This window comes from Pseudoliparis swirei, chromosome 13 (genome assembly GCF_029220125.1).
Source record: "Pseudoliparis swirei isolate HS2019 ecotype Mariana Trench chromosome 13, NWPU_hadal_v1, whole genome shotgun sequence".
NCBI lineage: Eukaryota > Metazoa > Chordata > Actinopteri > Perciformes > Liparidae > Pseudoliparis > Pseudoliparis swirei.
Window position 1 is genome coordinate 10524914 of NC_079400.1, and position 25833 is coordinate 10550746.

Here is a 25833-nt window from a genome sequence, read left to right on the forward strand (position 1 = left end):
GCTCATTCCACCAACAACCGCACTCACTCGCGCGTGTGTGTGTGTGTGTGTGTGTCCGCCACTCCAGATGTTGAACATTTAAACATTGCTTTATGCGGGAAGAGTCTTCGACGACGAAGATGACGAAGACTTTGTTCCTTCGTGGCTGTTTGTCGTTGATGGATTTCTATGCATCAGGTTCTTGATCCCGGTCTCACGAGCAAAGAGATTATAGGGAGATCTTTTCTTTAAATCCAACACTTCATGCACTCAGCGGGTCCATCAGCGAGGCTCTTTGTCTTTTATCACTGTACAGAAAAAAAGAAAAGAAAGAAAGAAGGACGTGTGACAACGTGTGGAGCCGAGAGGAGCTTCTGATTGGCTTTCACTTCCTTTCCTTTCCTCCTTTCCTCCTTTCCTTACTTCCTTCTCTCTGTATTTTCTCAGTCGGACAGTTGAGGTTTTTGAGAAGTCTGATTTATGAACTTGTACTTTTTGTCAGTACACCCAAAAACACCACACACTCCTGCCTCAAGGTTTTACAGACATTGGAAGAGCAACACTGTAATCTGACGTCTGCCCAGTTTTATGAGAAAGAAAATGAAATTATTTTCCCATCATTGAGATAAATGGATGTGATTTCTATTTTTTTGGGGGGTGGAAAGAAAAGACTTCCAGTTCATGTAGAGTCTGAGAACATTAAGCAGAAGAAGAAGAACGTTGGGAAACTTCATTGTGTGTGTGTGTGTGTGACTGGAAACCCTGATGGATGTCTGTTCATACTGATGGAGCACACTGAGTTTCCACATGTTGTGACAGCCCCACCTGCTTCCTATTAATTACATTCAACAACAAAACACCCAGTCGTGTGTAGCCTCTCTCTCTCTCTCTCTGTGACGTAGTTTAGCATTTGTGTCATCCTCTGCCTGGGATTCCCCCTCCTTCTCCTCCCGCTATATCCAAAGTTTTGTACAAATGTTTTAAAGTGAATAATTCCCTTTTTATTTTATAATCGTAAATGTTATGTTTTTATAAATATTATTTATTATACGATGTATATATCTGTACGACTGAACTAAGATTATATATTTGAAGAACACAACTGTCTCGTGCTTTTTTTGTTGTTGCTTCGTAGCCAGAGGGTCACGCCGAGTACAAAGTGCTGCAGTCGTAATAAATACATTCATTTTAAAATTAGGCATTTAAAAAGACATTTATTGTTGTAAACAAATCTAATCAAAAGAACTAACATTTTTCTTCCTTAGAGCTCCATTGTTGTCAAAACTATTAAAAATAACAATTTTATTACCATGAAACACACCGTTTATTTTCACACATACACGGTCCTGCGGCGGGAAACACGATGTGGATTAATCCGCCGCAGAAAATAGTTCCTCAGTAACGTTTGTTAAAAACTACGAAGAGCAGCTGTTTAAGGAAATGTACTTTGAGTTTGTTTGTAACAAACATTGTTAAGAAAATAATGCCATAAATATGAATAATTATTAAATCAGGGTTCATACACATGGTGACCAATAGATTTCCATGACCAAACATTTTGTGAAATCTCGGTGTATACATGAGTATAACCTAAAATGACAAAATGAGAGTTATTAAAAGAATACAAATATATATTTATATAAACGTTTATTCTTTTAATCAAACCGTCAAATGAACATATGAATATAACAATTTTCCAAAACTTTTGAGATTTCAGCAATTTTCTCAGACTTTTTCAGGTCTGGAAATAACATTTTAAAATTCCATGACTTTTCCAGCTTTTAATGAGCCCTGTACGGCCGCTACTTGAGGCCACACAAGCTCCATGTGCATGACGGGATGATCCGGATGAAGCGACACCATCACATCTCAATCAAAAACATACAAGACATGTAGAACACGGCAGATAAAGTAGTCCCTCCGCCGCCCTCGTTCCGCAGGCGCTCCCGGCGTCTTATTATTGCGCAACACGCCGCACAGGTTAACCGCGAGAAGTCGAGTTATGAGATGATTCGACGAGATCATAATCGAAGACGCGTCCTGAAGAGTTCAACACGCCAGGAGCCCCCGGTGGTCGATCGGCACGACGGTTTCCATGGAGACGCTGGTACATCACCGTGTTCATCATCTCCTGTAGAGACGCGCCTCCTTAAAGCCGCCCGTGGTGCGAGGAACCGTCATTCATAACCACGTCACACAATGCAGATGTTCTCCTTTGTACTCGTAATATAATTAATTTATTCATAAAAAGAAAAAAGGTCAGACATGAGCACGAACATGATGTGTGTTAAGAACAAAGTGAGATCATTAAGAGATAAAGCAATGATCAGATTACAGAATACAAAGAAAGATATCTATATATATATATATATATGTATATATAAAATCCAAAAGACATGCTCAGGGCATCACATGGAGATTACAGCACTAGTCTTCTTCAATATACACAGACACTGCTCGTGTGTGTGTGTGTGTGTGTGTGTTCACACAGTGCTGATGAGGAGGAGGAGGTTCGCCTGGTTGGTAAATGCTCATGGAGGTGCAGTGGGAGGGAGGGGGGCTGGAAACTCATCTCCTTCCCCTGCCAGCTTCTCTCCAGCTTCCGTTCCTCCGCAGCTGAGGAGTGATCAGAGACAAACAAAAGTGAGAGAGAGAGAGAGAGAGAGAGAGCACCTGTGTTGTCGACCTATTTTTAGTCTTATCAAAAACAGCATTAAAAAGCATTAAAGCCGTTGGTGTGCGAAGCTAATCTAAACTAAGCTAAACTCGTGGCGACGCTCCAACACTCGTGGAAGCGAATAAGTGCGTCTCCCAAAACTTCAAACTGTTCCTCTCAAACTAAATTGTGGCGATGGAAATTGGAAATATGGTGAGAAAAAAACAAACAGAAAAGCAGAAAATGCAAAACAACAACATCAAATATTGGAATGTGCATCACAAAATGAGACATTGATGCTACATGTTTGGGTTTAAATGCACAATCACCCACAAAGGAGTACATTTGCTCGATAGACGATCGCTCTACATTTAAATGAGGCTTCGTACGACTTGTGTATGATCACAAAAATACGAATAACGATACTACACAGTTTACATTTCTATGCGAGCGCCCCTCGACCCGGACAGGAAGTGGTCTCACCGTCTGTTTCACCGCGTGGCTCCACCGAGTCTAGAGGAACTTATCGGAGCCCAGTCTGCAGAGGAGAAGACACAAACCGTTATTATGAATCACACTTCATACAAACATCACGGGGCGCGGTGTCACACTCACGCTCCTTCGTCCTTCAGCAGGCTCAGGAACTTGCTCACTCTGTAGCCCGGATCCATCTAGAAGGAAACAAACACACAGACGGAACACTTGTTACCTTCGCATTGAAAATGCCGGAAGGTTATGTTTTGTTCGCCGTGTATTTATTACCTTCGCATTGAAAATGCCGGAAGGTTATGTTTTGATCGCCGTGTATTTATTTATTTATTTGTATGCGTGTTATTCGCAAAACTCAAAAAGTATTGAACCGAATCGCATGAAATTTGGTGGGATGATTGTTTATTATCCGGGGACCAGTTGATTAGATTTTGGGATCGATCGGGTCAAAGGTCAAGGTCATGAACAGGTCAAAATCTTTCGCAGAACTCAAAAAGTATTGAACCGAATCGCATGAAATTTGGTGGGATGATTGTTTATTATCCGGGGACCAGTTGATTAGATTTTGGGATTGATCGGGTCAAAGGTCAAGGTCAAAGGTCATGAACAGGTCAAATCTTCTTGAATCACATGGAATTTGGTGGGATGATTGGTTATTATCCGGGTACCATTTGATTAGATTTTGGGATCAATCGGGTCAAAGGTCAAGGTCAAGGTCATGGAAAGGTCAACATCTTTTTTTTTACCATAGCACGGTCAATTTATATCCAATTGGCATGGAACTAATGCCAAAATGTTCATAATTCAATGCCCAATCTTGTGATATGCGAAGGTATGCGCTCTACCGAGTGCCCGTTCTAGTTACCTTCGCATTGAAAATGCCGGAAGGTTATGTTTTGATCGCCGTGTATTTATTTATTTATTTATATGCGTGTTATTCGCAAAACTCAAAAAGTATTGAACCGAATCGCATGAAATTTGGTGGGATGAGTGTTTATTATCCGGGGACCATTTGATGAGATTTTGGGATCGATCGGGTCAAAGGTCAAAGGTCATGAACAGGTCAAAATCTTTCGCAGAACTAAAAAAGTATTGAACCGAATCGCATGAAATTTGGTGGGATGATTGTTTATTATCCGGGGACCAGTTGATTAGATTTTGGGATCGATCGGGTCAAAGGTCAAGGTCAAAGGTCATGAACAGGTCAAAAATGTTCTTGAATCGCATGAAATTTGGTGGGATGATTGTTTATTATCCGGGGACCAGTTGATTAGATTTTGGGATCGATCGGGTCAAAGGTCAAAGGTCATGAACAGGTCAAAATGTTCTTGAATCGCATGAAATTTGTTGGGATGATTGGTTATTATCCGGGGACCATTTGATTAGATTTTGGGATCAATCGGGTCAAAGGTCAAGGTCATGGAAAGGTCAAACTCTTTTTTTACCATAGCACGATACATTTTTGTCCAATTGGCATGCAACTAATGCCAAAATGTTCATAATTCAATGCCCAATCTTGTGATATGCGAAGGTATGCGCTCTACAGAGTGCCCATTCTAGTTAGTAAATGTGTTTTAATGACCGACAGGTCGTCTGCTGGAGCCGCCCGAGACTCAGAAGCAAGGTGTTGAAACATCAAAGCGGTTTGGAGCAGCGGAGGGTCCTGGAGTTCACACACACACACACAACAGAGAAAGGGGGGCGGGTGTACAATTAATGGCAACCGATGCAATAACTTACAGTGTGTCTGGAATGGCCTGTAGCTACTAGAGTGAAGACATGAGAGCAGTCAGAAACATTTGGAATGAGAGGAAAAGATCAAGAGACAAAGACCTGTGTGTGTGTGTGTGTCTGCAGCATGCCTCGGCAAACACAGATTCATACTTCTTCAGGCTCAGAGTGGGTGGAGGGTGTGTGTGTGTGTGTGTGAGGGGGGGGGGCTGCATTTGTGCATACCTCAGCAATTACACAGCATCCAGCCTCCACAGACAGGCGCGACACATCATCAACATACCACAGACACGCGGTCACGGTAACGACAGCCCACCGCCAGACTCGGGTCAGTCTCTGCACCTGCTTTGGGTCGAGCGGCGCGTTGGCGAGCCGCTTTAGTGGACTGCAAAGTCGGATCTCGTTGGAGAATAAGTTGGAACTGAAAGGAATGCGACTTTAAAAACCTAAAAATACGACAAGTTTGAAGAGATATCCCGAAATATACACTTCAGTAACGTTTGAGGACAGAACAGGGACCCGATGCAGCAGCAGAGACGGCGTGATGTCTGGTCCCCGAGAGAAGATTTACCCCCGGGGACGAATAAAGTATCTAATCTCATCCTCATTGGTGCAGCCTCAGTGATTCGTCAACAATGAATTAATTGTATATATTTATATATATATATATATATTAGGGCTGTCAGCATTAACGCGTTAATCTATGCGATTAATTTGGCCGCGTTAACGCACTAAAATATTTTAACACAATTAACGCAACTTTGATTACTTCCGGTGTGCCTTGAAGTTTTTACACTCCTCTGAGTGTCAAACCGTGGCAGTACGGTTTAACACTGTTTCCGTTATAATTTTTTTTATTTCTCCGCGAAAATAAGGAGCATAAATCAGTTTAAACTTGTGGATGAATCAGTCGGGTTTCCTCCTGTGCCTCCTTCCTCCCGTCTCCCCCTCTGATACTCAGAGGAACGGAGGGGGGCGACGTGTCGGGTGACGCGGCGCGGAAAGAACTCGTCACACGAAACCTTCAATGTGATTGGTCAATCCGTTTGTCTGTCAACATTTTGCGAAAAAAACAACCAATGAACACGGCGCGAGGACAACTGAGCCTCAATATATAGAGAGCTGAGATTGTTCTGGAATGTTTGATGGAGAACACGTGGGTATGTGTCATATGCAAACGCCTTTAAAAGGTGAATTTACATTTTTTTGTAAAATGGAGAACATGAGCCCCGCCTCCAGAGGGTTAACGTGACATATGTGAATGTCAGTCAGTTTACCAAGGCCACCGGTTCTGCTGTGTTCAGTGTTAAAGATGACAGGACCAATGGGGTCTCAATATACTTCTTTTTTTTTACTAATCTGGATGTTTCACTGAAGACGCAATTTATCATCCACAATATTAAATACCTCGCTGGCAATTTATAGGTAGGAGCCTCTTTGAAAACACAGCTCTGTGTGAAGTTTTGTCTTTAAAAAGAAGAAAAAAAAACTTTTAATCGCAATTAATGAATTTCAAAATGTGCGATTAATTAGTTAATTTTTTTGCATCAATTGACAGCCCTAATATATATATATATATAAATAAAACTATATATAGTTAGATATATAAAACTATATATAACAATAGATATATATATAACTATATATATAAATATATACAATTCATTTATTGTTGACTCCAATTCAAATCACTGAGGCTGCACCAATGAGCATTAATTAATCAGAAACTAAAATTAAAGCAGGGCTTTGTTGCAAAAAGTTGAAACTATTTCAGTTTAGGAACTCAGTCTAGGATTTAAACATCTTTTACATGTAATGTTATTATAACTAATGGCATTGATTAGGACCCGGGGGCTTTGAGAAGGTCGGGGCCCCGACAAGAGTTTGCAAGTAAATCATTTTTATTACACTGCAAACTCTACCAACGTCACCGGGGAACTTTCCTTTAAAAGAAATGTTACTTCTACTCGGCCAAAACCACAAAACCCCCGAAAGACTACTTTAAAAGAAGGTGAGTGGACTTTTTACCTTCTGGACTCATCTCCATTCAGACGACTGCCGAGCTGGAAGGAAGCCGAGACTCTGCAGCCACTTGGTGGTCCACGGTTAGTGGATTCTTTTCCCACAGTTGGACGGGTTTGATGTGGAGTTTTTTTTTTTTTTTTACCTCGCGAATGTGTTGGACGACTGATCTTTATTGATTTTGCTCTAAATAGGTGCAACCAAAAACCTGGAGGTGTGTGTGACTGTTGTTATGAGTCGCTTCCCTGATTCAGAACACGTGGAACTCTGGAAAGCCTCAACAGATCATCAGCGAACCAACGCTGGGTCTCAATCCACTCTAATGGAGGACAGTGTGTGTGTGTGTGTGTGTATGCGTGTGTGTATGTATGCATGCGTGGATGTGCGTGTGTGCGTATGTGTGCGTGTGTGTATGTGTGTATATGTGTGTGTATGTGTGTGTATATGCGTGTGTATATGTGTGTGTATGCGTGTATGTATGTGTATATGTGTTTGTGTGTGTATATGCGTGTGTATATGTGTGTATGTGTATATATGTGTGTATATGTGTGTGTGTGTCTATGTGTATATGCGTGTGTATATGTGTGTGTATGTGTATATGCGTGTGTATATGTGTGTGTATGTATGTGTATATGTGTGTGTGTGTATATGCGTATGTGTGTGTGTATCTGTGTGTATGTGTGTGTGTATATGTGTGTGTATGTGTGTGTGTGCCTGTATGTGTGTATATATGTGAGTGTCTATATGTGTGTGGGTGTATGTATGTGTATATGTGTGTATGTGTATGTATGTGTATATGTGTGTGTGTGTATATGCGTGTGTGTGTATGTGTGTATCTGTGTGTATGTGTGTGTGTATATGTGTGTGTGCATGTATGTGTGTATATATGTGTGTGTGTGTATGTATGTGTATATGTGTGTGTGTATATGCGTGTGTATATGTGTGTGTGTGTGTGTGTATATGTGTGTGTGTAGGCAGTTGTTGGCCAGATGTGTCGAGGAAGAGGAGGGACGGGGAGCTCGAGCTCAGAGCGCACAATTCCAAAAATAATGTGTTTTTTAGAATTTTAAAAGAAAAAGTAAAACGACGCGGCTGCCGACAGAGCGTGACAGTGAGGATGTGCACACGTCACCAAATGCATCAGCATCAACCTTCTGGAGACCCTAAACATCTGTCCGAGCGTCTCCTGAGTCTGACCCTCGGTCCTCACCTGCACGGCCATTTCGATCAGCATGAGCAACTTCTTGATGCCGATCCACAGATTCTGGCCCTTCACGGCTTTGGCGATGTCGGCCCGCTCCACATCTTGAAAACTACCGAGCAGCTGCAGGCGGAGCGACAGAAAGACGAGTTTATTATCCAGAGTGGGAAATATGGGCCGACAGCGGCGCCTCGCCCGAGTGTGTCCACATCGGAGTATTACATCAAAGCAGGTTTTAAAAGAATAAAAGTCAAGTGTGTGTGTGTGTGTGTGTGTTACCTCCAGAGCCTCGACCAGCTGCTCTCCCCTTGAGATGTTGGGAATATGGATGGTGGTGCTGAAAGCATCCAACATCTCCATTTCCTGCAGGACGTCTTTACGACTCGTGGTGCCGATGATCAGCAGCTTACGGCCCTGAAGGAGACGCAGACTTTACCGTTTCATATTATCACGCCCTACATTTGTTCTCGTTCTTTAGCCGCTCCCCTCTCAGCAACATGTGGATTGTGGCCTCTTCTGTGAACCTGCAGGACCTGCGCCGTGCTTCAGGGTCACAGTGTTGAATAAGTTACTACATGTGTGATATGAGCCTTCAGGTATCACGCTCCTCTCTTCTGGAACCAGCTTCCACCTTCAGTCCTGGAGGCAGACACAGTCGCCTCATGGAGACTGAAGACGTTCCTCTTGATGGTCTTATCGTTGGGGCTGAATCAGGTTCACCTGGTCCAGACCTAGAGATGCTGCTATAGGCTGATAGGCTGCTGGGGGACGTTTAGGATACACTGAGCACCTCTCTCCTCTTCTCTCTCTATTAAGGATGAATTTTCATCTCCCCATCACACATTATGAACTCTGCCTCCTCTCCGGAGTCCTTGTGACTTCACGTCTCAAGCCGGTCCTCCTGAGTCCTTGCCCCTGCTTCCTGCATCCAGCCTCTGGCCTAGACCTGGCCTCCTTCCCAACGGCCCTGCCTCCTTCTCTGTGCCTCCTGCCTCAAAGGCTGACCTCATTGGTCCGGCCTCTTGAACTATTCATACACTCTGTCATACTCATTGAATGTGTTGTAACTGTGTAATGATTCCTTCTGGTCGCATCACATCTATTATTCTGTCCATCCTGGTGAGGGATCCTCCTCTGTTGCTCTCCTGAAGGGTTCTTCACTTTATTTTCCTTGGGAAAGTTTTTTTTCTTCTATTTTCCTGATCCGATGTGAGGTCAAAGGTCAGGGATGTCTATGTGCACAGATTGTAAAGCCCACTGAGGCACATTGCCTATATTTTCCGCATTCTTTCAGCTTCCATTCCGATAAGTTGGTTGGTAGCAGCTGTAACGTGGAGAGAAGTTGGTCCTACGTTTATTAATTAAATGAGGAAAAAGTACTTGATTGACCCGAGGACACAAAGCCATGTACAGACTATTTATGAGCAGAGAACACGGCGTGTCCATTGTTTTTGAGACATGAAATGACCGATAGCGCGACAGAAGATCTCGTCTGAGTCACATCGCCAGGTCGAGGTCGAGGAAAACGTCCGCAGTGATGGTGCGACTCGAGTTTCGACGTTGCGCGGGGGGCTTCAAGTCACGACTGGAGCGGGGGGGGGGGGGGGGAGAAACTAACGGGACCAACGGGAGCGAGCGGGAAGACAACAGCGGAGGAGAAGGACGAGAAGCGAAAAGAAATGTCGCTGCGCTAAGCCGACAAGCTGGAGGAGGACCAGGAGGAGAAGACGAAGGAGGACAGGAAAGAGGAGTGGCGAGCAGACAGGGGGATTATGGCTGCCGGCTGCCCCCCCATGGCGTGGGGGGTTGCGATGCTGCATGCAGATGAGGTGCCACACAGGCGGCGGCGCTGCCAGGTCCTGGCTCTCTCACAGAGCCCATTCTCCTCCCCGTCCCCCGGGCCTCCCCCGGGCCGGGCGCCCCGCTGGGCCCGGCGCTTTACAACCCCGGAGGAGCAGTGCAGCCAGGCATTCAGCGCCAGGCCCCGCGCCACTTCTCATGCACATGCAGCCATATAGCGGTCTATGCTCTCATTCACACACCCGTCAACAACAGACACACACTACAACCAAAGGAACTATGAGAAATGGGTCCCGACCACCACCATTCACTGGGAGCACAACGGGTCCAGGACCAAAACACTCGTTAATAACCATACACTCACACACACACACACACACACACAGAGTCGCTCACACACACATGCCGGCCGCAGCCAGAGTCCTCCAACAATTCCTCAAAGACTTGTGCGCTGGCATCCGTAAGATCTGCTGCCCTCTGTCGGCCACCTCGGGACGAGCAACCGCACAAACGAACGCCGCGAGAAGCGCTCGTTACCTTGGGAGGAGGTTTCTTCAGCAGCACCAGCAGAGCTTGCAACACCAGGTTGGAGAACCGAGGGCCAATGGGGACGTAGTCTGAGGAGAGGGGATCGTTCTCTATTAGTCATACGTCTTGAAACTCATCAGCTGCGTTATCACAGCGGCAGTCACGCTCACCTAGCAAACGCTCGATGTCGTCCACGACCACGCAGCTCAGCTGGGACTTGTAGGCGTCTTCAAATATCTATCGCGGGGAACAGAAGAACAACGCAGGGTCAGAGCAGCAGCAGCCGGCACACGGCTTCAAGCACGGCCTGAAAACACCAACAACTAGAACGGGCACTCGGTAGAGCGCATACCTTCGCCGCAGCCACTTTTTTGGTACTTGGCATGCGTGTGGGGAACTGTAAATTGATGTAACTTGATACCGGATATTGTGGTCATTTTGACATTTCGTATATCACAAGATTGGGCATTGAATGATGAACATTTTGGCATTAGTTGCATGCCATTTGGATAAAAATTTACTGCGCTATTTTGACCTTTTCATGACCTTGACCTTTGACCCGATCGATCCCAAAATCTAATCAAATGGTCCCCGGATAATAACCAATCATCCCACCAAATTGCATGCAATTCGGTTGAATACTTTTTGAGTTATGCGAATAACACACACACACACAAATAAATACACAGCGATCAAAACATAACCTTCCGCAGAATGCGACGGTAATAATTATTTTATTCTGGTTTTCAATGAACAAATATCTTCCCTATTTCTTGAGTAATTCAAAGTGATGATCTAATGTTCTGTGACGTCACTAAGTATCGAGTGAGGTGACAGAAGCTCTTGTATCTGCCGTGAGACTCCAGTGTGTAGGGAGCAGTGTGAAGGATCTAGGGACCTCTAGTGGTGAGGTTGCAGATTGCAACCGACTGAATACCTTCCCGCTGACTTCTGTGGCTTTCGTGTGACGTGACAACGTGAAAGGCAACTCTCGCTCTCCAGAGTCGGAGTGTTTGGTTTGTCCCTTCTGAGCTGCTGTAGAAAACCTGAACCCTTTGCAGGTGGCGCGTCGTAACGATTACACACGAACGAAAACTAGCACGAGTGTTAGATTTAAACAGATCACCTGAATCTCAACTTTAATTCAAGTTTCAAGACTTTGGGCGTAACCTTTTTGATGGCTTGACATTTGGCGATCTCCGAGTGTCCGATCATCTTGTCGGGGGAGCAGATCTTGATAAAGGGGAAGTGGGAGTCTTCCGAGATCTTAGCGGCCAGCGCCGTTTTCCCGCTGTTCGGTGGACCTGAGGGAGAAAATGGATCACCGACGAGCCGCAAAAAAACAACAACAAAAAACTAAACGTGTGTTTAACCGTTGCCGCGCCGACCGCTCGCACCCACCCTCCAGCAGCACGGACACCAGCGGCGTGCGCTCGCTGTTCTTCGTCTGCTGCACCAGCAGCTCCCCGTCCTCCAGCACTGCCGACACCGGGTCGCCCCACCGGATTATCCCGTTCATGATGTAGCTGGCGTAGTCCTCCTGGTTGGTGCCAAACGCCTGGGGGGGGGGGGGTCAAAGACGAGGTGGATGATCTCGAGAAACTAGGTTTCTGGGGGGGATTCTTATCGTATGAAAAACCCAGAACAGTGTTGGAAACGTTTTCCCAATGACGGCTCTAAAATTCTCTAAATCTCGCAGGTCACTTCGGCCAAATTTATAAAAATATTTAAATCACACAGCAGCCACGAGTAAAGGATTTAGATTTATTTATTGCTGTCGGGATGTAAAGAGAATTTATAAACAAATATAACAAAATATATTGTTAAAAATCCATTAAAATCCCTAGCTTTAATGTCGTGTGTTCAATATTCCACTTTATGTTTGACATGCAACCAGAAGGAGACGCCGGAGAGTGACAAGGAGAGTGAGGCGTGGAGCAGCTTACAGGTTTGATGTCGTTATTCAGGGAGCCCATGAAGTCCAGTCGGCTGACCTGCAGCTTCTCTGCCGTCTCCATGTTCACCTCCACCTTGTTGCTGGCCTGCAACACAAACAAACAAACACAAATAAACAAACACAAACAAACAAACACAAACCGGTAAACGACGAGAAGCTTTTGCTCCAAGATGAACTCCATGACCCCCACTAATGAAACCCATTACATGAAGTATTGCACATTTAGATTGCACAATGTGTCAGCAGACAATGTACTCCCTCAGAGCAGGAAGGTCAGACCGAGAGGAAGAGGAGGAGGAGGAGTGTTTAGAGGAGTGAAGAGAAACGTCACAGCCATCAGACATGTGTACGGCCCTTGTCTGTCGTTTATCATCACCCTCCAATATCTGCCGTGGTGTGTGTGTGTGTGTTGCTGTGTGTGTGTATGTACACTTAACAGATTAGAACTTCACCTCATCTTTGTGACATATGCACCTGATAAATACACACACACACATATATGTATATAAAATACAAAATTAAACAATATATATTTATATATATATAATCAAATTATATATATATATATATATGTACAATATATATATATAAATAAAAATGTAAAGTATATATACAGATATATGTATATATTGTATGGTTGTTTCAATATCTTTGTGTTTTGGACTTGGTCTGACTAAATATGTAGAATTAAAATATATTTGCATTTCTTTGTCTCTGGTTAGTTCAGCTGGAGGGAGACCGGAAGGGGAGAACCCGGCGCTGCTCACGACTCATTTGCTGATATGTTATGACCCAAGTCCACGGTGAACTCCTCCGGTCCCGCCGGAGAGCGGCGGTGGCTCAATAAGCACCTTGATGTGCCGGTTCATGGCGGTGGACTGTGCGGCCCTGACCAGGCCCTCCAGCTCGGCGCCGCTGTAGTTCTTCGTCTCCGCCGCCAGCTCCTTGATGTTCACGTCGGCGGTCAGCAGCTCGTGCTGGCGCATCTTCGCCGTGTGGATGTGGAGGATCTGGACGCGGCCTCTTTCATCCGGTAACCCTGGGAAGCGGGAGAGGGGAGACTCGAAGCGTTACCTCGGACTCACCGCCAGCCGAGTTACTTTTAAAACGTTCGCCGGCAGAGCGAAGCCCCGTCGGTGGTTCTGGCCGCCTCACCGATCTCCATCTTCACCTCCAGTCTTCCGGGCCTCAGCAAGGCCTCGTCGATCAGGTCCGGCCTGTTGGTCATACCTGAGAGAGGGCGAGAGGAAGGGAAGACGGGATGAGCCGAGAGCGCCGGGCTTCGGGGGGGAGCTGGTGTGCGTTGGCCGCCGTCCGAGCACCTATGACCAGGATGTTGTTGAGCTGGTCCACGCCGTCGATCTTGGACAGCAGCTGGTTGACCACGGTGTCGTGGACCCCCGTGCTGCCGGCCATGCTGCCGCGCTGCTTGCAGATTGCGTCGATCTCGTCAAATATGATGATGTGAAGGCCGCTGTTTGCGCCAAGCTGTGGGAGGGAGAGGGGAGGAGGAGAGAGGGGGGGGGGGGTCAAAGGTTACTGGGGCAACTGGAAATATGAGCCGTCTGCTATTGATGCGCTTCGATACCAGTGTACCAGGTGATGTTATTTACTCAGAACACAATATTTACATTTTTCTTGTGTTCTTTCAGTGTTTCCTCAAATTAAAAAAAGGACTTTTCTATATTGTATTTTACATATATATATATTCAATATTACATGTTCAGAAACAGAAAGTTGTAGTTTTGTACATAAAAAGAATTTTGTGTTGGTGTTTTGTTGCATCACAATAAGTCAAGAGTTAAAATAGAACATTTTACACTAGAAAACATATACATAAATTAAAAAAGCATTAGTTATCTATCCTTAGGAAACAGATATACTATACATGTAGGTATTCTTAAACTCAGCTTTTTAAAAGTGCAAATAAATGTATTAAACGAGATAAATTGGCAGCTAGAACCCACAGATCTTTATTAATGTGAATATCACCCCTTTCAGCATAAAATGCATTGAAATTCAACCTATTTCAGGCTTTTGAACACAAAAATGAAATAGTATTTTACAGGTTTCATTATCGATCACATTCGAGACAGAAACAGAAGAATCGATGAACTGATCTGTCGTTTCCTCTCATAAATAAATAAAAATCATGTCAATATTTTCCTCCAATGCATTTCATTTACTCTGAGACATAAAGTCGACAAAGACTTTCATCCTGACCCGAAAGCCAACGCTGACCCTCCACTGAGAGACGGGGGGGAAAAAAAGAAAGAAGTGAGCTAGAGCAGGGTGGGGGGTTATCCCTCCATCGGCACACCGTCAGTCCCAGCCGTAGCATTTAAAGCAGGTGTGGAGCCGTCCTTATTACGCACTGGATGGGGTGTGTGTGTGAGGGAGGTCTAATAGGAGGTCAAAGACAGCCCATCCCCTCATTAGGTGGTGAAGAGTGAGGCTCGACGCGAGTGTCTCACCATCCGCAACACACACACACACACACACACACACACACACACACACACACACACACACACACACACACACACACACACACACACACACACACACACACACACACACACACACACACACACACACACACACACACACACACACACACACGTTATTGCAGCTACGCCTGGCTAAAGGGCAGATCTCTCCACTCCTGGATAAATTACTTTTTGTGTCCTTTCTGTCCGGACGGCTGGGCAGCGTCTCTTTGTTGAATGAGACTTTAATCTGATCGGCACGCTCGGCAAAGCCGACACGATGCAGGTGTAGTGACGCGTCGGGAAGTCGTGATAGAAACAGACCCGTTCATCAACACCAGCACGGGGCTCGTTGTTTCTTTGCTCAGCTTTAACATTCTGCACCTCTCGAGCGCTCCACTTAAGACGACGAAGTTCCCGGAAACTTATTTTCAAGACCTTTAAATGAGACTCTGGATCTCGGGGTTGGAAACAGAACGAGTCCCTCAAAAAGGTTCCTGGTCCCCGAGGAAGTTCACACAGTCAAAAAGAAGTGTCGTTTTTAATGGTCTGTATGAGAGTACATGGCGCCTCACCCTCTTCTGCTCGTCCTCTGCATCGGCAAACAGCTTCCTGATGTTGGCCTCGGACTCGCCGACGTACTTGTTGAGGATCTCGGGGCCGTTGACGATCTTGGGCTCCCGGGCATTCAGCATCTTGCCGATCTGCCGCGCCATCAGCGTTTTACCGCAGCCCGGGGGCCCGAACAGCAGGATGCCCTTCACGTGCTTGCAGCCTGCAGACGGAGGAGTGGAAGTGAAGCCCGGCACGGAAACTCAAGTTCTGCTAGTTATGAAGGTCATTTATTCGTGAGGTGAATATCAACCAGGAGACGGTTAACACGAGTCTCAAGGCCACATGTTTCCTCTTTCCCTCATTGGTTCACTATTGTCTGGAGTCATTTGTATTATTACACAACTGGAAACAACAAACAATTATACAAATTAAAACAGAACGTTTGAACTGTAGGAATTATTGTTAAAATAGCAGAGTTCAATATAGAAATATTATCGGCATTAAAAAAAGAATTCTGTATTTGCATTCCTTTAGTTTACCTTTAATTATACAGATGTATTATGTTTTATTCAAGCTTTTACTGCGACTCGAAAATGAAATTCTGTTCTTTATAACATCATCTTCAGTTTCATTAATTATTTATCGAATTGATTGATTGAAAAATATAAAAATGATGTTTTTAACAATTCAATCGATTTATCAATTTTTACACATAAAAAACACAAATGAAATAAAGATGTTAAATAATAATAACATATTATTTTATGTAAAACTAACATATTATTTTACGTATTTAATGTATTTTTACGGTCATATATATCCGTTGTCGTGGCGAGGATGGACTGGTGAACATCTGGGACCACGTTGGAAACATTGCTCACAATATCTTAAACGCTTGTATTTTTTACTGCTGCGTTTACATTTTCTCAAACTAAAATAAAACTACTCAGACCGTCTATTTAAATATTTATCTTTATTTCATCAACGTTGTAAAGCTTCTTGGTAAAAAAAAAACCTCTTACTTAATAAAAAATGTATTATTTCTCATAAACTAGATGCAAAGCAGCGTAACATGGACCAATGCTCCCGCCGGTTTGTTGTATTCCTTCTCCGTAAAGATCAAGTGTGGAGAGCTCTCCGGTTTACACTGCAGGTCTCCTCGTGGCCTTTTGCACCTGCTTAATGACATTTAGCCCAGACTAATTGAGAGGCCCGTGATAACCATCTGAGCTGCCATTTGGGGCTGCTGACGGATGACAGGTGGGGGTTGGATGGGAGATAAGGGAGGGGGAGATAAGGGGGGGGGGCTTCTCCAGCGAGGCGGCAGAAGGAGAAAAACCCAACATCATCATGTGGTTGTGTTGGGGAGAGAAAGCAGTGAAGAGTCCGTCTGTCCCGCTTCACCTCTCGGGGAGCAGAGGGGAGACGAGGTGAATCAGACTCTTGCTCCCCGACTGTCAGCGCCTGCTCCTGCCGATCCCCACGCCTGCCAATTACAGCGTCACCTTTAGCTGGACGCTCTATCGGGGCACGCCATCTCATTACGGCAGCCAGCTGGCCGCAGCCGATGGGCCAGCTCTCCCGCACCACGAGCGCCCCCCCCCCCGTTAAACATTAGAAGGTCAGCCCGCACGCCGCTGGACGCTGCCACGGGACCTCTGGGGCGTGGGTGGGGGGGGATGTAGGTGACGTGTGACAAGTTCAGAGGTTTTGTTTTTGTTTTTCACAAGACTACGAGATCTGGGAGCAGGGATTAGGGTGCGTGTGTGTGTGTGTCACAAAGACCCGACGGCCTTTGCGAAAATAGTCGTCGCCGTCGTTGATCGTTGCTTTTTTCTGATTGAGACGCCGATTCATCCTTCAGAGAAATTACTGTCAAAATGTTGATTTAAGGGTTGAATATAATCACTGAACTGTGATTATTTGTATTATTAATGCGTTCCACTCGATGAACGCTGAAAAATACACGACATTGTTTCTCAAAACGCAATGGGAGCACTTTCTATGACACCCATGTATATAACGCAATATAAACAGACTTATAATGCAGTCTATGAGACAATTACTCTCAACATTTTTACTTTAGAGTAACTTAGAATCACATTATAACGCATCAATACAATGAATTATAAAACGATTAGAATGCATTAAAACTATGGGAATTCATCTTGATTACCGTGATCATTTTTTGCGTTTATAACCGACAGTATGACAGTGGGAGAAGGCAAATAAAAGCGGTGGCTCACCCATCTGTTCCACCATGTCTGGAGGGAAGACCCGCGAGGCAAAGGCTCTGCGGAATATGTCAGAAAACTCCTTGTCGAGGCCTCCGATGCCCATCCTCTCGAAGTTCCAGTCTGGGCTGATGATGGACTGGCGAGACTCTTTGGTCTTAGCCTTCCCTGCAGGAGTGACACAAAAACAGACTTTATTTCCAGGAGCAGCACTTCCATCTGCTCGTGCGGGGACAGTCGGGCTGGGCGATACGATCAGAACCTTCCATCTCCATGTGTCATTTCAGATGTTGATAAAACAACGTAGCATGTTTTTTGGGTTGTTCAATGAATAAATAGTCTACACTAAATAACCACAGTAAAAAAATACTTTTTTGTAGTCTCCTGTTTGAATTAAAAACTCAAATGTTATGAAGAACATAAGTGCAAATTGTTAGTATGAGCTTGTTAGCATCGTCGTCATATCGCAATGTACGATTCGATGAAAGACGACTAATCATCGACTAATCAACAGCGATGCTTATCAAGTCACAGCTGCTGGAGCTGTTGGGAGTCCCTGAATCTTTGTTTGTATTGAACAACTAGTGTCTGAACAACTGTCTGGTCTTTTGCACGTGGACATTTCAAGAGTGTCTCTTTGTTTTGGACCGACGTGTTCAATAAATGATCACAATAATCATAGAAGTGGAACATATAGAGGTCAAACTGCCCGTCAGGTGGCCTCTGATGTTGTGAGACAACAAACTGTGGAAGGACGAGCATTATGAGGGAAGTGCGCCACCTTGTGGACGTTCTGGCGAATCACTTGGAAAGCACTTTGAGAAGCTCTCCAGGCGTCATCGTTTATTTAACGTTTGAAATTAGACCACACAAGATCAGAAGTCTTCTCCATACAACTGGTGAAAGTTGTTGTTTTTGTTGTTTTTGACACTCACCAATTAGAGTCATGGACGAGGTCTCGGACTTCTCAAAGATCACCTGGCTGTTTCCCAGCAACAAACCGATTTCAATCTGAGGGAAGAAACCATCAAGGTGACGTCCGACTGCAGCGGTTAACAAACAAGATGTTTCAATCCGTTGTGTTGAACATCAATCAGTTACAAATGTACATTGTTTGTTTGCCTACGTACTGGGTTGATGTAAAACACAATATATACACATGTATTTCTGATGGAAATGTTGACTTTCTTTTAGGTTATAATTTGAAAAATGTCGAAGTATTTGGGAAACCCGGATTGAGTATATATCACCAATTAATGAAGATTACTAGATTATTTGATACAGATTTTGAAAGGTTCTTTTATATTTTTCCACTTTGTTTAATTTAGATGAGTTTGAAAATGTATGCGCATAAAATTGTATTACGTTCAATATGTATATTAATTTATTATTTATAGTTATCATTCTTAATTTTGTATCTACCATGTTTTAAAAATAAATAAAAATCAGACTTGTATATATAACAATGTAAAATAAACCAATGACTTTCATGCCATGTATAAAAATTAAAATTAAGTTACAAATAAATAATAATAATAAAAATAAAAAAATAAATAATAATAATTTTCCGGGCGGATACCTTGAGTTTCTCGCCAGAGGCTTCTTCTCCCTTCAGGATGCTCGGGTCCATGGCCTCGATGTCTTGTATCACCAAGTCGAACAGTTTATCACAGAAACTAAACCCAAACTACACAAGAAAAAACATTAAATTACAACAAAATAAAAGGAACAAAGTTCTACACGAGTAGAAGATCATTGCAATAAATTCACGAACAACTGAAGAAAAATCTTCTTTTGATCATGTTCCTGTGAACCACATGATTTAAAGATTAGAGGTTAATCTCGAGCGGGAAGATCGGCCCCCCGTTAACCCCTCGTTAACCCCTCGCTGCACCTGCTGGCCGACGCTGAAGGCCTGGTTGTTGAAGTGCTGGAGGAACTCTTTGGCCATGTTGTCGGAGTCGTAGGGGTTGCTGTCCACGCTCTTCTTCTGCAGGAAGTCAATCTCCACTATCATGCTGCTGATGCACTGTTTGGACTTGTCAAACTTGTAGTTCGTTACTGTAAGGAGGTTAAAAAAAATTAAAAGGCGGTGAGGATTATAGATTAGACAACAGGGTCTGGATGAGTATCTCTGGCAGGTTTACATGCTGCCAATCTCACATCATTCTATTTTGGGGTGCACATTTATGACTGTTTAAGGACCTCTTGCTGTTGTGGTGATTCCACCATTTTCTTTTTCACTATTTAATTGGCTAATTGTTTTATATCTTCATTGACGGCAGACTTTATCAGCAGGAGATCCAACAACTGCTTCGGCAGCTCGTTGTTGCTTTCAGTGAGACCAAGTCCATTAACGTCTTTTGTTCAAACGGCGACTTGTTCTTGCTCTTGAATCCGCCGTCATATTTATTTCGGGGGCTCCATTCAAGCAGCACTTTGAAACATGCTTTCAAATTGCTGCTAACGCCTCATTATGGAATTGAGATCAAACTGTTTAATTGCTCTCCTCACAATTGGGGGGATATTTGCACCGCTGCCGTGCAATTAGAATAATTATACCGGGCAAAATATACATGGCTGCAATATTAATTTCACATATATTCTGTTGCTATAAAAAGGAGAAAGAGATCTTTTTTTTTTATTATTTAAAAAGGAACTTTGGCGTTTTCTTTTTTCAAGTCCATCTCAAGAAAGATGAAGGCGTCACAATGAATTATGATGGATTAGATTTTTGTTTCTCCTCCTCGCTCCTGATGAGCAGACAGTGTCTGCGCAGCTTGAAGACACACGTGAGGTACGAGTCTATTCCCTTTTTATTTTACCTGCTGCTGGGGAAACAAATCATGACTTTTGTTTTTGTCGACCATTGGGAGGTTTTTCCACAGAAGAAAAATCCTTTAATTCTAAAGCTTCATGGCTCAGTTTTTCTCAAAATGTTACCACCCTCCGATGAGGTCACAAATATCCAGTTTTTTTCCTCTATAGTCCATTTCAGCAGACGTAGTTACTCGAGCAGGAGAAAAGGTGCTTCTGCTCTTTGTGTGTTTGTGGCAGCCGCACGGTGTTTCAGGGAGTGAGTCGAAATAAACTACAGTGAGTGTTGACGGAGGAAAAACGTCAGCCAGTGCAACTTATTCCACATGGAGACTCATGTGAGTTTCACGTGAGGGAATATTGGAGGAAACAGTCAATGTGGCTCAAGACACATCAGAGACACAGACATCACATCAGTCACATCAGATCATTGTTGATTAGCAGGTTTTTGCATGACAAGTGGGTTTGTACCTTTAACCTCTTGTCCAAGCGATAGGCCAGCCCATTTTCTCTGCAAAGAAATATAAGAACAGGGATTGATTTACTTCCTGATCTTCCTAATTTCTTTTGTATGAGGACACATTGAGGAGTCGATAAGGACGACACATCATCCAGAAGAACTAAGATCCAACAGCTATTCACTACGCGCTTCAGGGACTTCGGTGTATCGTTCCTCTGCAACGCGGTCGTACGTCACAACACGAAAATACAGAAATCAAATCCACACTTAAAACACGTGGTGAAATAAGACCACGTTACGGTAGTACCTGTGTGCCGTGGCGGCTGCCGTAAAGACGGAGGAGGAGCGGGCGGAAAAGAAGAAGGGAAAAGCAGTAACAGACAGATTGAGACAGACAAAGAGGTCAGAGGTCGGTGCTAAGAGCCTCCCGGAAAACACTTGGAGAACATCTTGACTCGCATGCCGCCATCTTCTTTTTTAAACAATACAACGCTTCCAGAAAAGAAAAACAGATGCAAGTGTTCACCGGGCCTTTGTTTAACCCTTGTGTTGCCTTCGGGTCATTTTGACCCGATTCAATATTTAAGAAACATAGTTTGACAGTGGCATTGTATTCTGTAAACTATTTATAACTAAATCAAACCCCGCTGGATGACCCATGCAGGAAACTGTTCAGCGGGCGACGCAGGGATCATCGAGAACACGTGGCCGTCGGCGTTGTTGCTCTTACCTGCAGCAGGCTGAAGGCGATGGTCTCGGAGTTAACGCTGGGATGCTTCCTCAAGGTGAACACGTACATGTGGGCTAGATTGCGCACAGTCACATGTCTGCGCGGGGGCGAAACAGAGAGAAATGTGAAGCATGGTACGGAACTAAGGACCCCCAGATTGTCCCCGTACCTCCCACTTACTGTTCGAACTGCGGCTCCTTCTCATTGATGACGGCACAGTTGGTCAACGAGAGTTCGTCTGTTGGGCATCGAGCCGCTTTCATGAGCTGAAAGAAGGGGAGCGGAGAGAAATGTACACGGTGACTCCACCGAGGAAGTATTATAGATAGACAACTATTCATACACTCTGTCAGACTCATTGAATGTGTTGTTACTGTGTAATTATTCCTTCTGGTCTCATGACATCTATTCTTCTGTCCATCCTGGAGAGAGATCCTCCTCTGTTGCTCTCCTGAAGGGTTCTTCCCTTTTTCCCCCCATGAAAGGTTTTTTTTTCTATTTTTTGGGTGTTTTTCCAGATCCGATGTGAGGTCAAAGGTCAGGGATGTCTATGTGTACAGATTGTAAAGCCCTCTGAGGCAAATTTGTAATTTGTGATAATGGGCTATACAAAATAAACTGAATTGAATTGAATGATGATGGATTATTTAAAGCTGCTACTCCAGATTTAGTCAATCTTAAATAAGCCTTTTACGGTTCTTGTTTTTTCGCCTTAGGTGCCGCCAACGATGGTCCAAAAAGGTTCAATTCAGGCTTTACTTGGCCCCAACAGTTATAGACCAAATACAAGTCGCTTTAGTAAAGTAGACACAGCATTTGTCGTCTCCGGAACTGGCAAGACCAGAAGACTATAAGTCCACCAGAAGGTCTGTCCCCGTCTGTGAGATAGACAACTTCAACCAGTATTATTTTTAAAAAATCACACAGAGCGGTTCAGTGTCAACCTGCTCTTTTGTTAAAAATAACACAAATAACGATAGAAGGTTGTAATCTTGTAAAGCTGAAGAGGCTTAGAGTGTGTTTCCTAGATGAATCTGTAATTAAGTGGTGACAATAACAGAAGGCCTCGATGCAGGGCAGTCGGCAGGTTGTACTACATGTAGTTTCTCTGTCGTGCTTAAAAGCAGACACACAACCTGACGGCAACATATAGAAATCTGGATGGCAGCGAATATTCAGCAAATGTTTTCGCTCCCTATTATTAACGTGACACCCAAATAATGCCTTTCAGTCTTTCCTGTGCACCGGCGCTTGTCTGAAGGACATTCCTTGCATTGTTTCCACGTAATCAGCTCAAATGTAAAATGTGAATAAGTCACAAGGGTATAAAAGACAAGTGCATCTCTTTCCTTATATAGTATGCTGGAAAGAAAACTGTTACTTTGAATACACACAAAGGATGAAACGTGCCAAATTGGGCCTCCATGAAGGTCACAATGCTGAGTTATTATCGTTGGTCATTTTGGAAGTTTTCTGTATTGAGTTAAAGCAAAAATGTGCAACCTTTTAATCAGTGTTGATGATAAATGTAAACGTACTGCCATCAATCCTCGACGACATTACCTTATGAAGATGAGATGTGGTTTGTCTAGTGGACATTTAGTTAGGATTATATTTGTGTCAAACTCTCTCAAACTAGTTTAAACACAGATTCACAGATTAGTACATTTACAAAAACAAATATGGCAGTTGCACTTATTTTAATATTGGTTTAGCGTCTCTCTCTTTTTTTTAAGCAAACAATGACAATAATTTGTCTCCAGCTTCTTTTACACGAACATGTACTGCGTTGATTATTAGCCTTCTGTGATATTCATTATTAGTGGATTTGAGAACCGTTTTTTAAAAACGCTACCGTGGGAAATTGTGATCGACATTTCTCTATATTTTCTGACAGAAATAATTAAGAGATAATTAACAACATGAATTAAAAAAACATAATGCAGTAGAGCCATCATATCTCCCATGAAGGTAGGACTAAATAAAGAACTGCTGACAACTGTGTGTCGGCGTAAACAGCTGCATTGTAATCATGAAAACAACCCTTTATTTGAACTCCAGCTCCTTCAGCTAACGTTAACTCATGTTAAGGAGTTAACATAGTTTAACAGTAGTTTCGTTTATCTTACTGCTCTTCTTCTACTTTAATTTATCTGCACTTCCTCCATTGCCATCATTCATTTAGTTAGCCTTTTAAATCGGAGCTAAACTTATTTCTAACGACACAACCCTAGCAACACTTTATAACACAAATACATACTCAAGTCTATAACGTTATTGACAAGTATATAATTGAGTGACTCTAGCTGCTCGCTGGCTATTACACATATTAGTTTAAATCCAGAACAACAACGTGGTCATAAGATACTTTTATTTCACTTCCGGGTTGTTTACCAAGTTCTGATTCTGCCACACAAGCTCACTTTACGTGTACACAAATAATCTTGTATTCCTTAAAGTAAACGTTAGGCTTCAGCATGTTTGGGGGTAATGTATTTAAGTTTAAACAAACTCACCTGGTCGGTCATCTTGGTGCCTTTTTGTTTTCGTGTTACTCCCGGTTCAAGCGCCGCTCCGCTGACAGAACCAACAGCAAAAAAACACCAGAAAGTGACGCGTAAAGAGGTCACGTGACCGGACGTCATCACGCACACAACGAGACGTAGCGCGTGCAATGACTTGGCAGGGAAGCGCAGCGAACGTTTGCACTCGGCATTACGGTACGAGCGTGAAAGAACTGACGTCAAAATAAGAGCACATTTCCGGTGAAGGTGATTACAGGACGATCTGATGTTGAATTTCAAATTAAGAGCTCTAGAAAATCACAATGCATTTCGGATTAGATTTGAAAGGAAATGGTCATTAGTTAAGAAGCACTTTCACTTCAGATTAATAGCAGACCACTTGAATGGGTCACTCAGAGACAATGAAGATATTCTGATGTTGTATATCAAAATGAAAGCCCTTTAAAAATCTCATTAATGAGCTAACTTTTAGTCACAGTTCATGAGCCGATTTACCTAACATTTCCGATTAGATTTGAAAGGAAATGGTCCATAGTTCCATTTTAGATTAAAGGTGGACCAACTCAAATTGTCGTTAAAGTATCTCAGGGATTGCAATGAGGTTGATTTTTATATTGTCAAACAAAGTGTTCTTTGCTTTCTAATATCTATACATACATGTGTGAGGCCTGTACTCTACCTCATGGCTGGACCGTTGTATTATGTATGTACGTACAGCTGGTACACATTGAGAAGTGTGGGCATTAATGGGGCAGCAACAACTGATCCTACACCCGTTGTTACCAAAGAGGATAAAAGTCTAAAATTCCCTGACTTAACAACCTCGGTTTCTGTGATAAGATCAAATATCGGGGACATTTTACGACAGGACAGATGACCGATGATGATGATGGTGATGATATTAACAGGCAATGTCATAGGATGTATGCACAACCAAACATTCTCTCACGTTTGTTTAGTGTGCGTACAAATGGAGTGAAGATGTCTCCGTTTCACTACACACGTGGTGTAATTTAAAAAAAAGGAGCTTTTAGTGATGCCATGATGACATTACTTAAGCGGCAGAGCTGATGTCGTGCCAATGAAATGTTTGTCTGCAGGAAATAATAGTTTACTAAATATTTTGTATGAATTCATTTGACAGGTCAACAACTCTGAAAATTAAAGGATTTTAGTTTTATTAAACATAAAGTAGTGCTACACGCTCCGATTGATAATATAAAAAAATCTTACATTCATTAAGTTATTGATGACATACTAACAATACAAACTAACAAGAGTTAACTGGATTTAAAGATTATATTAAGTCTTTAATAAAACACACTATTAATTCAATTAAACTAAAGGGAATTAGATAGTCAAGGTTTCTACACCAGATGTGTAACTGACAGTGCTGTAGTTAAAATTAAAGAAGCAATTCCTTCTGCATTCGACTCAATACCACAGCTCAATTTAACGGAAGACTCCGGGTCTAACTTTAGTCCAGGTCTTGTGGCCATCAAGCATCTGTAAACAAGTTTGACATGGATTTTAGGATCATGTCGTTTCTGTACAAATCAAAATAAAAGACGATCCCAAGCAGTCTGTTGAACTGATTTAATGCCCGTTGCCCTTCAAATTAGTGAAAAATATATAGCAGCAGCAGGAAGAGACTCTCGGG

At 43.3% G+C, this 25833-nt stretch overlaps 1 protein-coding gene across 1 annotated transcript; it reads right to left on the reverse strand.

The window, feature by feature from the left end:
- Positions 1–1609: 1609 nt before the first annotated feature.
- LOC130203608 (vesicle-fusing ATPase-like) lies at positions 1610–24244 on the reverse strand. Its single transcript, XM_056429932.1, has 22 exons — positions 24165–24244; positions 21829–21914; positions 21649–21745; positions 20930–20969; positions 19536–19702; positions 19221–19328; positions 18577–18652; positions 17654–17809; positions 15428–15627; positions 13686–13851; positions 13519–13593; positions 13215–13402; positions 12353–12448; positions 11808–11964; positions 11577–11710; positions 10577–10643; positions 10416–10495; positions 8358–8492; positions 8088–8201; positions 3251–3306; positions 3119–3173; positions 1610–2595 (listed from the first exon to the last, which is right to left on the reverse strand). The coding sequence occupies exons 1-21, from the start codon at positions 24174–24176 to the stop codon at positions 3149–3151; spliced, it is 2235 nt and encodes a 744-aa protein (XP_056285907.1). The 5' UTR covers positions 24177–24244; the 3' UTR covers positions 1610–2595; positions 3119–3148.
- Positions 24245–25833: the final 1589 nt, after the last annotated feature.